Genomic DNA, 13,337 nt, shown 5'->3' with positions numbered 1-13,337 from the left:
TGATGTTAGGCATGTAAAAAAAAAAGCTTCCATCTTGTTCTGGAAACATGACCATGTGATCCTCATACGAGAATCTATTTTGCTTCTATAATTAATGTATAACTCTTTTCCACAGAGAATTTAGTCAGTCGCGATTTAAGCCATTGATACTTAAAGGTGTTTTGTTGTGTCCAGTTAAAGTTGAATTTTTAATCTTCAAATTATTTGGATTCCAAAAGATCATTTTCCCCTGGAAATACTTGTTTTCTAAATTAAATTTGGACAGCGACAGTTATAGAAATGTACACAGAATTCAAACACTCGAATATTATTTGCTGTGATTCAACAATCCAATTTGGATTTCATCGGGATTCGAACTCAGTATCATTAGGACTTTTTATTACTAGGACTTCTATTTTCAATTATTGGATTATTTTTGGATTTGATTCGTAAAACAGTAAGGTTTTTTTCATTTTTACCATGATTTTGTAGAGAAAACAATTATTTGTTAAATGTTACAAAGCTTGTTATCTTCACTTTTATCTTGTGAGGTTTTGTAAGAGCCTAAACGTAACAGTGACGCTCAGTTATTATATATGGATACTGATGAAGACTGTGCGTGTTTGTCTCATTGAGAAAAGGTTCGTTGAAGAAAGAAAACAATATTCCGGTACGAGTCTTAATATGTTTCCGGGCATGTCATGCAGAAGCTTCACCATTTTAATAATACAACGAGGTTCAGGTTGCACATACATATTGCCTTACATCGTCTAACATGCCTTTTACATGCTGTTGTTGTTCAACAATTCATTTCTTTACTGATTATTGTGAAAATGTATTCTCTTTTTACTTTGCTTTTAATTTTTCATGGTTTTCTTTAGATGATGGAGGATATACATTTCCTATTCCACAGACACAATGTACATTGTATAGGTGCAAATAATTTAATATAACTTCGCAGTACATTATGTCTTGGTCAGCGTGACGCGCAACCATTAACAATAACATACGGGCTAAGCTCGCAATAACTTGAGATCTTGTAATAATCAACCGCTATTGTTTGGAGACATAAGTAATTTTGATTAGAGTCCATGCGATAAAGGTGAGGTAGAGATGTTAACATAAGGTCGAACCGCGGAAAATGACAGAGTTAAGACCAGCCAAAACAAACATTTTGGGCCATTTGAAACACGAGTCATAAAATGATATTTTCCATAATAGTTATAAAAAGAGGCGGTCGAGAGAGAATTATGCTGACTTCGATGGGAGTGTTAAATATGTGGCGGTTAGAAAAGTAATCCTAATTTGTTAATCTAATTAAAAAGGGGAGGGGGGGGGCAGAAGAAATTGCATGGTTTAAGTATAATACAACGATGTTTAAGGCAGTCCATTTCTGCCCATGCAAGAACTTCTTGATTCCGGGGAAGTAGGAAGTTTTCTCCCGTTATAAGATTCCAAGGTACAAGGTATTTCGGAAATTTAAGTGACCCGGAACCAGAGAAGAGATAAAGTAAATTATCTGATAAGCAAGCGATGGCTCTGAAAGGCATAAAGGTATTGTCAATCACATACAATATGCATTGATGCACGCTTGTAAATATAATTTATTCATTTTAAATTCAAACTTCAATTTTCATTTAGTTCAGAAAATAATGGTACATTCATCTGTCTTAGATTTAATAGAAATCATATGGAAATCATATAGTGTAGGAATTTCATAGTTTACTTTGATATGCGTTGTGAAAAGTAATTGATTTTTCTTGAACTTTATAAGAATCACGTGTCCTAAAGATTTGATGCATTTCTTCTGATACGAATTCTCTGAATTAAATTATATGTATTAAATGATTTATATAATGTATGCTAAGAATTGATTATTCTATGTCTGGAAATGTTTGTCAATAAATTGCTAATTAGCGAAGGAACGTAGTTAGGTAAAGGAGTTAAGTCCATAAGAAAGTGTGTCGACTTACATAGCTAGTAATGTACAGCCCACAGCGGGGTATAATGGTTTATCTAAGAGGTCTAATTATGTCATAGTTCTCAGTTAGGAATGAGAGCAGCCGCTAGAAAAGACATAACTTTACGTTTATACGTTGCCTGTGTATCAATATCAGGCTGCGAACTGATAACTGCCTAGTTCAATTGAATTAAGATAAGACGGTATTGGACGTAAAACCACTGGAAATAGTGATCGATCCCATCAGAAGGGGAAAAAACCTGACATGTATTTAGGTTATTATATTTATTTGAAGGAATACTATTCCATACAAATACCGCACCGTGGAAAAGAACGCAGTCTAAAACCAAGACGAGTGTTGACCCGAACTGGAGAGAGAGAGAGAGAGAGAGAGAGAGAGAGATGGAAGGAAGGAAGGAAATAAATCGGTAAAGCCGACCTGTCACCAACAGTGATAGGTAAAAGACCGGAAGCAGCCAGGTGATGCTGCCATGCCGGCAATTTAAATTCGATTAGTCACTGTATTAAGATGAAATTTGCTTATCGGTGTAATAGAACACCCAATTGAATTTCGCATACATTTTGTAATTTTATTTATAAGAGAAAATGAATCATTAAAATGTCATGTTCAAATTCATTTTGTTTATGTAATTGATACAATTTTTGTGTTACAATGAAAGCATTATTGTAATAAAATTTCATATGGGAAAATAATAAAACGTCAGCTGTTAAGTTTGCTTTGCTATATAATTAGTTGTCTTTAGGCTTAAAAAATCACGTAAAATAAATAACAAATTTCATGGTAATGTAAAACAAAATATAAAACGTTCTTTGTGCTGAAAATATATTAAGGTCAAAAATTTTACAAATTCACAATAGACATTAATGCATCAGAATTTTATCCAAAACTGCGTTTTACACAATGAAGCAAACGTGCTTATTGTGCAGTATATTGCAATTTATGCTTGATGCATAAGGACATCGACACACAGTCGCAACAGAAATGTAATGGTTCTTTATATTTTACAGTCTTATTTATACATGCTTGCTACATGCTAACAGGCTGTGATTATTTCATACGGCTCACTGCAACCATGGAAACTGAGCTTACTATAAAGATAGTGGCCCAGTTATATTTCGAACTTGAATGAGAAGCGTCCTCTTTTTTTTTTTTTTTTTTACATATGCATAGTTTAAGGCTATCTTATTTCTTGAAGCAAGATAATACTTCCTCGTTGGACTGCCTTTCTCAAGTGCATAAAATAGAAGGGTTGGTAGTTTTTTGCTGGCAACTGCGTTCACTTCTTGTGTTCATGTGACCACAGAGAACTTGCGTTCTTCCTTGTTCAGAAATAATTAGTCACTTTGCCTAATTCCCACGATGCACCGTTCGTCTGATTCCCTGTCTTTTATGTTCTCTACTATGCAGCCTTCTACCGTATTAAGTAATCGGAAATGAACTTTCACTGGTTTCCGGTCTAAGACACTATCTACGACGTTGACATGCACATTCAGGATGGATAGCAGCGAAAGAGGAAGCTTTATAATAGAGGTATAGTATACTCGCGACACATACGATACATATATATATATTGATGCGCCCGACAATAATGGAGCACTGGTGCTCGTATCGTTGTTAAACTTTACATGTGTGTTCGTGTGTGCATATACGAATAAATAGTATTTTTTATTTCGTCGACCGTCCTAACTTAATTGATGTCCTTGGATCGTGCGTTATGTCTATTGCGACTTAGCGCGCTTGTCTTGAGATCCAGAGTTTATTAATTGGGTTAATACCTTACGTCTGCGACAGCAAGTACTAATTTAGAAATGTTCGACGAAATAAAATTTAAATACGTATTACAATTCGAATAAAAGAAAGCGCAACTGCAATGTCCAATTTAACTAATGACATTTTTTGTCTCAAGTTTGTGGCACTGGAGCGAGTGTTAGATGTTCAGGTTCAGGGCTAAGCTAGGAACGATGAATGAAATGGGCAACTATACAGAATGACAATTTTCACTGAAATATTGAAATACAAGAGAAAAAGTCTTTGTCATTTAGTATTTAAAAAAATTACAAATCTTAAAATTCACCACCCGTGTAAATGTAATTTTATTGAATGTTCGAAAGAAAAAAAAAAAGAAAAATGCATCTATGCTTTTCTCTTTGATATTTTTGTCATCATTGTTTTATTGAAGTTTATACGTGTGTAAAAATGTGAAATACACTACAGATGCAAATATTTAATAATACAGGACATCATGAACAATCGAATTATAAGTATTGGTCTAACTGATACAGTCCAATCTGACGTCACGTGGCATTTATTTCAGGGGCAAGAACAACGGACGCACTTCCAGAAATAGACACACATCTTGACAGGTTTGTAGATCTGGCAAATTAACTGGAGATATTATAAACATATTTCAGCTATGAACAAATTAGGCAGATCTAGCTGAACAATTTATATGGCGAGTTTAATAGTTTCAGGCAATATTAAAATATAAACGTTACAACTCACGTTAAGGGCACGAGCAGTTCGACGATACATGTTAGAAAATTTTAATTCGTATTCAACATGCTTTGGTTTGTGCCTTTAATGTGCTTTTATTATAATATTGAGTGAAACTATTAAAATCGCCTTAGAAAGTGACGAATTAAATCTGCTTAATTTACTCACCGTTCAAAATTATCTATTCACACTCCACATTCTTTGCCAGGTACATTTTTTCTTCCAAGCGTGTCAAAGTACGTCCATGCTTCGTGCCCTTGAAATAAATGCCATGTGACGTAAGACTGGAATGTCTCAATTAGGCGAAGATGATCGTTTATGAAATCCCTTTATTGGAACCCTTTAACTCATAGAGCATAGTGACAAAGTGCAGCGCGCTATAAATAGAACACCTGTTACCTAGTCGACAGCATACGCATACGTCTGCCTGTGAACTGTTAAGCAATGTAGTGTATGTTACGTTTAACATAAGTTTTAACCATTTTACATTTTTGGTACACATCTATTATATGTGGAAAAATTTAAGAGTAAAGTCTGATTGTTATAGCTGTGTAATTATTTTTCACGGAAGAATTTTTTATGTGCTTTAAAATCGAGAGAGAACTCGTTCACCGTCATGTTAGTGGGGCCGCGTGACCAACTGTAGCTGCCATTTCCCATACTCGAAATTGACATGTTTTTCGTCTGCGTCTACATCACTAAGTCATCTGAATTTGATAATCAATAAAAACATCAATACATCAATATCAGAGCCTTTACCTAAGTTACTGAATCTTTCATAGTTGTGATTCTAATCGTGAAAACTTCGTAAGTACTGAATGAAATCCTGCATGTGAACTGTTAAGCAATGTAGTGTATGTTACATTTAACAGCAATTCTAACCATTTTACCTATTTTGTACACATCTATTATATGTGGAAAATTATTAGAGTAAAGTCCGATTGTTATAGCTGTGTAATTATTTTTCACGGCAGAATTTTTTATGTGCTTCAAAATCGAGAGAGAACTCGTTCACCGTCATGTCAGTGAAGCCGCGTGACCAACCGTAGCTGCCATTTCCCGTACTCGAAATTTATAAGGTTTTCGTCTGCGTCTACATCACTAAGTCATCTGAATTTGATAATTTATAAAAACTGATTGCTACCTACATCAATATCAGAGCCTTTACCTAAGTTATTGAATCTTTCATAGTTGTTATTCTAATCTTGAAAACTTCGTACATAATGAAATCCGCAACTGCCATTTTGGAGAGTGGAGATTACGACCCAGTTACTTTAAAAAGCAGATATCGACCAGTGCATACATATCGACCACGTGATCTGACGTTTGTCAGAAATGAATGTACTGTAGTATCTAATAGGTGGGTTTTCCCCGAAGGTGGCGCTACGAAAACCAGTTCAAAATGGTTGATGTTTACAGCAGGTGTTTGGTGGCACTCACCAGAAAATATGTACTTTTGAGAGAGTGACGTATGTAAGGTGAAGTAGTTCGCATTTAAAACATGCACAGTGGAGAGAATGTTTGCATACCTCTATGCTACATTAATGTAATGTGGATGATATATCTTTTGGATATTGTACTTTTGGAAATTTGACATGATTTAAGCACACTGCTAACTAAAATGACTGCTCCCTTGTGTTAAAAAATCAGTCTGAATTAGTCTAAAGTACACTATACATAGCAGCTATTAAAATAGGGAAAATGAATTTTGCCAGACTAGACAATACCAGCTTCTGAAAGTGCAATGAATGAATTACCAAATATATAAAATGTAAAAAAAAGCTATCGGCTCTTTTTTATACAATTTACCTCTGAAGTTCAGGAAGTGAAAATGACCAAGTAGAGCTAGCACTTTTTTGAAAGGTGCACATTTGAAGTAAGGCCAAGCTGTATACTCTATAACCCATAGTACACCCATCAATCATACATCAAAATAAAGGGAATTAAAGGTTCTTTGCATTATACCTAAGATATACAAGGTCTTTTTTAAATAGCCAGTGTAACCAGTGAGGAAAGCCGGGGACATTCTTTTTCTTTAAATTCCTAACCCTATGCAAAATGTAAAACTGTATAGCGCCACCTTTATAGCAGGCGTCAAAAGGCGCTTCCATGCGAATGGAATAAAGGCGTCAAAAGGTGCTTCCATGTGAATGGGGTAAAGGCATCCAAAGACGCTTGCATGAAAAGGCGCTTCCATGCGAATGGAGTAAAGGCGTCAAAAGGTGCTTCCATGCGAATGGAGTAAAGGCGTCAAAAGGTGCTTCCATGCGAATGGGATAAAGGTGTCCAAAGACGCTTGCATGAGGTAAAGGGTATCTATTACTTATTTAATTTCTTTCAGACGAATATTAACTGCAATAAAACACTTATAAATAATAAAGACAAAAATATCAAAGAAAACAAATGTCATGCATTTTTCAATATTGTTCTCTTTTAAGCCTTTCGGTAAAATTATCATTCTTAACTATATGGTGAATACTTTTAAAACATTCCATTCTATTTATTACAAAGATTATTTAATGGGAAAACCAGGGATGGTCCTGGCTTTTAAAAAGCTGTCGCCAAAAAAATCGCCAACCTCAATATTTTGACGCCAATTTTCAAAAGGTGTCGCCAGAACAAGTAGTGTACATTTTTGAAGTGTTAATTTAGTCTATTAATTAACAGGCAATGAAAATTACAAAAGATGGGTTAGTTAATACTCTAATTACAATAAGCATTAACAAAATGTTACAAAGTGTTATATGAAGATCCGTCGCGATTTTAGGGCTGCCAACTTGTTGAATGCAGTTTCAAAGTCTAATTTTTCACATCTGTACATGCTGATTCTCATTAAATTCTCGAGAGATGAGATGCAGTATTTATTTCTGATGTCAGTTTTTTTGAGGTTCATCTTACTGAATCCACGTTCACAGTCTACAGTGCTGACAGGTGACACCAGGAATCGGTTCACAATTAATACTTCCAGTTCAGTACCCACGAATGTAGTTCTAGTCTATTTTTAGAACATTTTTTCCTCTCTCATTTTGGTGGTGATAGAAGAGTTTTATTTATGCATTTTTGGTAGGGATTTAAAGGCAACTGTTTATTCTTCATAATATGAGCTCAGGGTGTTGTTGTATGTGTGTATTTCGGCGACAGTGCACAGTGAGTAATAAGGCCTTGGTGATGCTCCGGAAGTGAAATGTGTGTTCTGTGTACATGGTGATGTGTTGACAGTTCAGCATCTAAAAAAAGAGCAGGTCAACCTTTGACGAGAACTTCACCGTGAAGTCATCTTTGAAGGTAGTTTAGATTAGCATATGATTTGTATTGATTGTCACACAGTGGAAAGGTCAGTACTGAGAAACCAATGTAGATAACATATAGTAAAATTAATTGTGTCCTATGTCCACCAGTAGTCTCTCGGCAGCCCCCCCCCCCCCCTTATGGCTAGCTTCACAAAGCTTGAAGTGAATTGCTTCCTAAATCCCAAGAATGATCACTGAATGCTGTATAAATTTTCTCGACAAGCAAACTAGGATCTCCATTCCCACGAATGAAACTTACATGAGTCAACACCTGGCAATATTGGACCGTATATATAAGCATAAATTCACACCCAATTTGGGGATTCTTTCACTCCTGTATTTTGAGAAATAAATAATTATTATTAATTATGCAAAACTGTTTTTTTTTTTTTTTTGCTATTTCTTGTTGCGGAGTTTAAGTCTATGCAGCCATAACACGGATTGATTGCAAAAGGAAAAGATCAATGAGTAAAATGCTGCACTGGCGACAGATATAATTGTGCTTGAGATTTTTTCCATTTGCTTTGTATTTATACGCAATAGTCGGTACTTCAAAGGTTATCAATTTTCTATGAAGGTTCAGCAAAACTATTGTATTGGTATATGTAGTTGTTGTTGTTATGGGGTTTAACGCCATTTTTCAGCACACGATAGGCTATATATGGCGGCCAGTATTAATGGTGGAGGAAGAACCCGGGAAAACCCCGGAAAGAACCACCGACCCACGAGAAGCTACTGGCATGCTTTCTCACATATCTACATTGGCTGAATCTGAGACTCGAACCGGCGCAGACAGAGGTGAGATGGCAGTGATCCGTAACGGCGAACGCTTTAGACCACTCGGCCACTCGGGGCCCCTTGGTATATGTAAAAAAAAAAAAAAAAAAAAAAACAACAGAAGGATTAGCCATTCAATTAATTGTATCTGTTCTATTTGCGTCTTAAAGGAGACTAGAAATCAAAATTTTCCTTCTATGTATGTAATTCTCTACAGATTTTAATTCGACTGTCATGTTTATAAATTAAATATCGTAAGCGGGTAGTGATTTTATTGCATGGAAGATACCACGATTCCGTAAATTGCCGACTTTTTCCGAGTTTTAATGAGACGACAGATCACGTGGTACCGTGTCGCAATACTAACCAGTCCTCGAATACAAACATAAACATTGGCGAGCGAGGCAGACGGAAGGAGACCACATTTGGGTTACACATTCAAAACTTGAATCTGCAGTCTGATATAATAGTTTATGTACTGTACTTGTCAGTGCTAAAAGAAATTTTTTAGGCACAGGCCCCGGGCTGGTGACTTAAATAAACTCAAGCCCTGACTGATATTCCACAAGCCCGGGCAGTTCATACCTGTCAACTCTCAAGTCGGGAGAAAAACCTCCCGATTTTGGGGGTATTTCCTCATCTACATCCCGATCTCGTAATATCTCTAAATTTTTCGCAGCGAAGTCCCGATTATTACATTATGTCTCTCAATTTTCATTTGTCAGAAGAAAAAAACCCAACCCCAAACCATTTTTAAATATAACGTATGCAATCCACAGTCTAAACTGCCACGCTGCAGACATCGTAGTGATATGCCTGAAAAATTGTTAAAGCTACGTTAAAAATTCAAATCACACGCACACACGTCTAAATCCGGTACTGGACAAAATAATTAATATCACACAACAGTTTTTTTCTTTTTTTCTTCTTTAGTAAATAGAACGTGAAAATTAAACATTATTCAAGTAAATTTCAGATGTTTTTAAACAACTACGACAGTACTATAGTATAAAAAAATTAAAAGAATAAAATTGTCACCAATTAGCTTAAATGAATGATCACTGTGAAATTTTCTCTGCAAACAAAATCGCATCTCCATTTCCGCCAAAGAAACTCGGCCAGTTAACACCTGACATTCCTCTACCGTATATGTAAAGTTTAATTACCATGATTAAATTACAAGGAATAAAACAAAATATACCATGCAGTATATTGTTCAGCAAACAGTGTTACATGCATTAAGACTTAAACCTGAAGTCCATGGCATCGTAAGTAACAACAAAATAGGCATCGTTTATTTTGGCAATCAATTGCTGGTGCTTAAACATACACACACTGTCGAACATGGTTTCTTTGAAGTATGTCCGAAGGGCAGTCCTTTTCACAAGATCAATGCAAGGATAAGGAGTTATGTTCATTAGTCACACCGGCTTTATTGTTTGCGTACTTAAATCAAAACTTTAGCTATTTTGCAATTTAGCCAGAGCTGACCAGAATATGCAAAATGGGCTTGTCCTGGGGGAATAATGAGGCGTATCACATGGAGAAAAGGTACGTCCCATTGGCGCTAGCACATCGGGTTGGGGGTTGGGTCAATAGTCCCCCCCCCCCAGTTTCTATTGTCAGCCATTTAATGTGAAACTTTGACCTCTTTTCTTTTAATCGCTGCTATTTAAACTGCCCAAGGAATAGTTTTATATCAGTTCCAATCATTTCAGATTACCGTTTATACATACTACATGTATACATTAATTTTTTTTTAAATTTGTAATTTTTATAAGATTACTGAAAATTGTGTTTTCTCGAAACACGACAGCAGGTTTAGAATATTATTTTTGGCAAAGCCTCCATTTGATTAAAATCAAATCTAAATTTCACCTTGGACAGTAGTGATTTGATTTAGATTGTGCCGTGTTAAGGCATGTATGTCAACATCTTGAAAATACATTTACTAATTTCACCAGCGCGATCAAAGTTTCCTCAGGCAAACAATTTTTGTTTCGACAAGCCTGACGGGCACCTCACTTTGAATACAGGATGGGCCGAAACTAAAACCAGAGGGGCCCAGGGTGTCGGGCTATCAGATTTATTTTTAGCACTGCTGGTGTAGATAAAAGATCTGTGAATTGATTGTTGCATTTTGTGGTCACTTACTCGGCCTTCTGCCTATTTTCGTAACTCGCACGTTTAACACTTTTATTATTCAACCTTATGTCTGGAACAGCGCCAACTTTTAGTCTAGGCCTAGCATTTGCGTATCTTTGAGCTGCCATTTTTTCAGAATCCCTCTCATAACAGTCCTTTGAGAAATGTAACGAGCACAGAGTGCTGTATGGTGTTGCTTTGAAATCGACTCGTTTGTAATAATGCATCCATTCTTTCATTATGCCTTTATCTTTCGGAAAAGAAAAAAAATGTTGTCCACAGGCTTTTCTTAATGTTCTATTACACCCGTAAGCAACGCAAAACGGTATTGTCTTTTACTCTGGCAACTCCCACTTGGGCTGCTGGAATCGCTACTATGACGTCACATCCCGAAAGTAACCGAATAGGCACGGAAATTTTGCATACGAGGTCACGGAAATTCAGCTTCTAGAAGATAGGCCAATATTTTAATATTGGCATTACGGTCGCAGATGATACTTCAGAATAAGGTTTTCTGCATTAGTACTTTTATTATTATTCTATATTTCCATTGGTTTCTGGTCTCCTTTAAGAAGTCGGTCAGTTGTAGGTATAGTTTGGTAGCATGATTGACTGTATCACAGCATACAGTACTCAGCCCAGATGTCAGCAAAAGCAGATTATGAGGTAACAATGCACTCTAAAGATGGGGTTGTCAATACGAACAAAGGATCGTTTGTGTAACAGATTGATTCCAATGCATTGCTTAGTCAAGTTTGTGGCTTCCTTTCATTCTCCCTTTTAATTTATCAGTCAAAATCCATGATTGTATGTACAAATTAAATAACCAAAAAGTCTGTCGCCCAAAAAATCGCCAGATGGGATATTTTTGTCGCCAATAAGGAAAAAAAATCGCAATTTGCGACATTGGCGAAGCCCAGGATGATCCCTGGAAAACACATTCTGTAATCTATACAGTTTTCCATTAGATTCATCTTTCCTAATATGATATAAGAAGAGTAGGGTATACTAACATGGCCGGCTTTAGGCTGATTGGACCAGTTTGGTCCTTTCGGGACCCGTGCTTACAGGGGTGGGCCTCGCATTAGTCAGTTTTAAAAAATATATCAATGGAGAGAAAGCAATTTTGAAAGAAAGCGATGGAAGAAAATTTTAAGTCAAATATCATATAAATTGTTTCAAAGTTTATTTTCAAATGCTGTGCTCACATGGAGCTACGCGTAAACGATCCTAATCGGGCCCTGCGTTTGCTAAGGCCGGTACTTAGTAGTAACCAAGTGTTGCATTCCCTTAGACGTCACAAAAATTCAGTCAGTGAAACTGTAAGGTAAACCAATGTATTAAAGGACACACGGTACTAATTATACGGAAGAACTGTGAACCAGTCTAGAAATGGGTGAAGAAATAATAGAGTATTTACAGGTTTGGTGGTCCATAATTGGTTAATAATGAAAATTAAAATTTTAGGAAAAATATCTTTTGAGAGCTTATCCTATATGTAATGTAAAAAAAATATTGACAAATTTCTACTGATGCAATTTTAGCATTTTTACAGGCTTGACTCAGGAGTACTCAATACTGAAAGTAGCACCTGATTCATTTGGTGCAGAATCAATAACATGTGTTTCATGCACCTGTATGTAAACAAATTGCCGCGGGTCATATGGTGTTCCCCACACATAAGCTTGCACCAAGGTTAGATGTGCACGAAAAATTATAGGTGTCATTATCAGCACCCATAAATTTTAAGTTATTGAATTTTGAATATGATAGTGTTTCCATATGTTTACCATTGGAGTGGAATTAGTACCGTGAGTCCTAAAAGCGGCTCTGGCTTCCACAGCTAGCACTTACTCCAGTGCCACAAACTTGTGGCAAATATGACAGTCGTTAAACTGGACATTTCCGTCATGTTTCTTTCATCTGAATCATAGTACATATTTAAATTTTATTTTGTCGAATTTTTCTTAGTCAGCACGTACTGTTACTGTCAATGAAGGCCAATAACCCAGTTGAGACTACAGGACCTCTTATCAAGCGCAGGAGATAGCGAGAAACGTGGCGCACGAATAATGGACAGGCAGGAAGTTGGGACGGTCGAAAATACTTTAAAAAAAGAGAGTAAAACTCGTACTGGTTGTATATGCGCATTTACTCTTCTTAAATATAAATTGTTGTTTTAAAACTTAATACCAATTTTGTTTAACCAGAGTTTATTCAGTCCTGATTATTAAATGTTATGCACCTTAACTGTCACCAAGAAACTTCAGACGAAAAATATCGACCGTTAAATTGTGTAGTAGTAAGCATTCAGCAGCAACTACACACACACACACACACACACACACACAGATATATATATATATATATATATATATATATATATATATATATATATATATATATATATAATTTGATTCTACATATCTTTAAATGGCAGTTATTCGCCTTATTTGGATCACTGTGTAGCCATATTCTATTGGAAGCCCATTATCTACAAGATAAATACTTACGGCAAAATCAATGTTCAAGTACGTGGAAGTCTGGGACAAGATCAAACTATAAAAGTCTGATAATACAAACCCATTTGTTTGTACCCCCTTACCAATTTAAATAATGGAAACCTTTAATGTGATAAAAAGTGCAAGGAACTTAGTCAATTCATTCACTG

General features: G+C 35.9%; 1 protein-coding gene across 1 annotated transcript in view; it reads left to right on the top strand.

The window, feature by feature from the left end:
* Positions 1-3,152: 3,152 nt before the first annotated feature.
* The window catches only part of LOC149772785 (sodium- and chloride-dependent glycine transporter 2-like), a 61,365-nt gene continuing 51,180 nt past the window's right edge, over positions 3,153-13,337 (top strand). Inside the window, exon 1 of the mRNA XM_089947317.1 lies at positions 3,153-3,491. Coding sequence (XP_089803443.1) covers positions 3,456-3,491 — 36 coding nt within the window. The 5' untranslated portion in view covers positions 3,153-3,455. The remainder of the gene's footprint in view (positions 3,492-13,337) is intronic.

The sequence above is a fragment of the Sinohyriopsis cumingii genome, unplaced genomic scaffold (assembly GCF_028554795.1).
Source record: "Sinohyriopsis cumingii isolate HCF-2022 unplaced genomic scaffold, ASM2855479v2 utg001176l, whole genome shotgun sequence".
Taxonomy (NCBI): domain Eukaryota; kingdom Metazoa; phylum Mollusca; class Bivalvia; order Unionida; family Unionidae; genus Sinohyriopsis; species Sinohyriopsis cumingii.
This window is presented reverse-complemented; position numbering and strand designations above follow the sequence as displayed.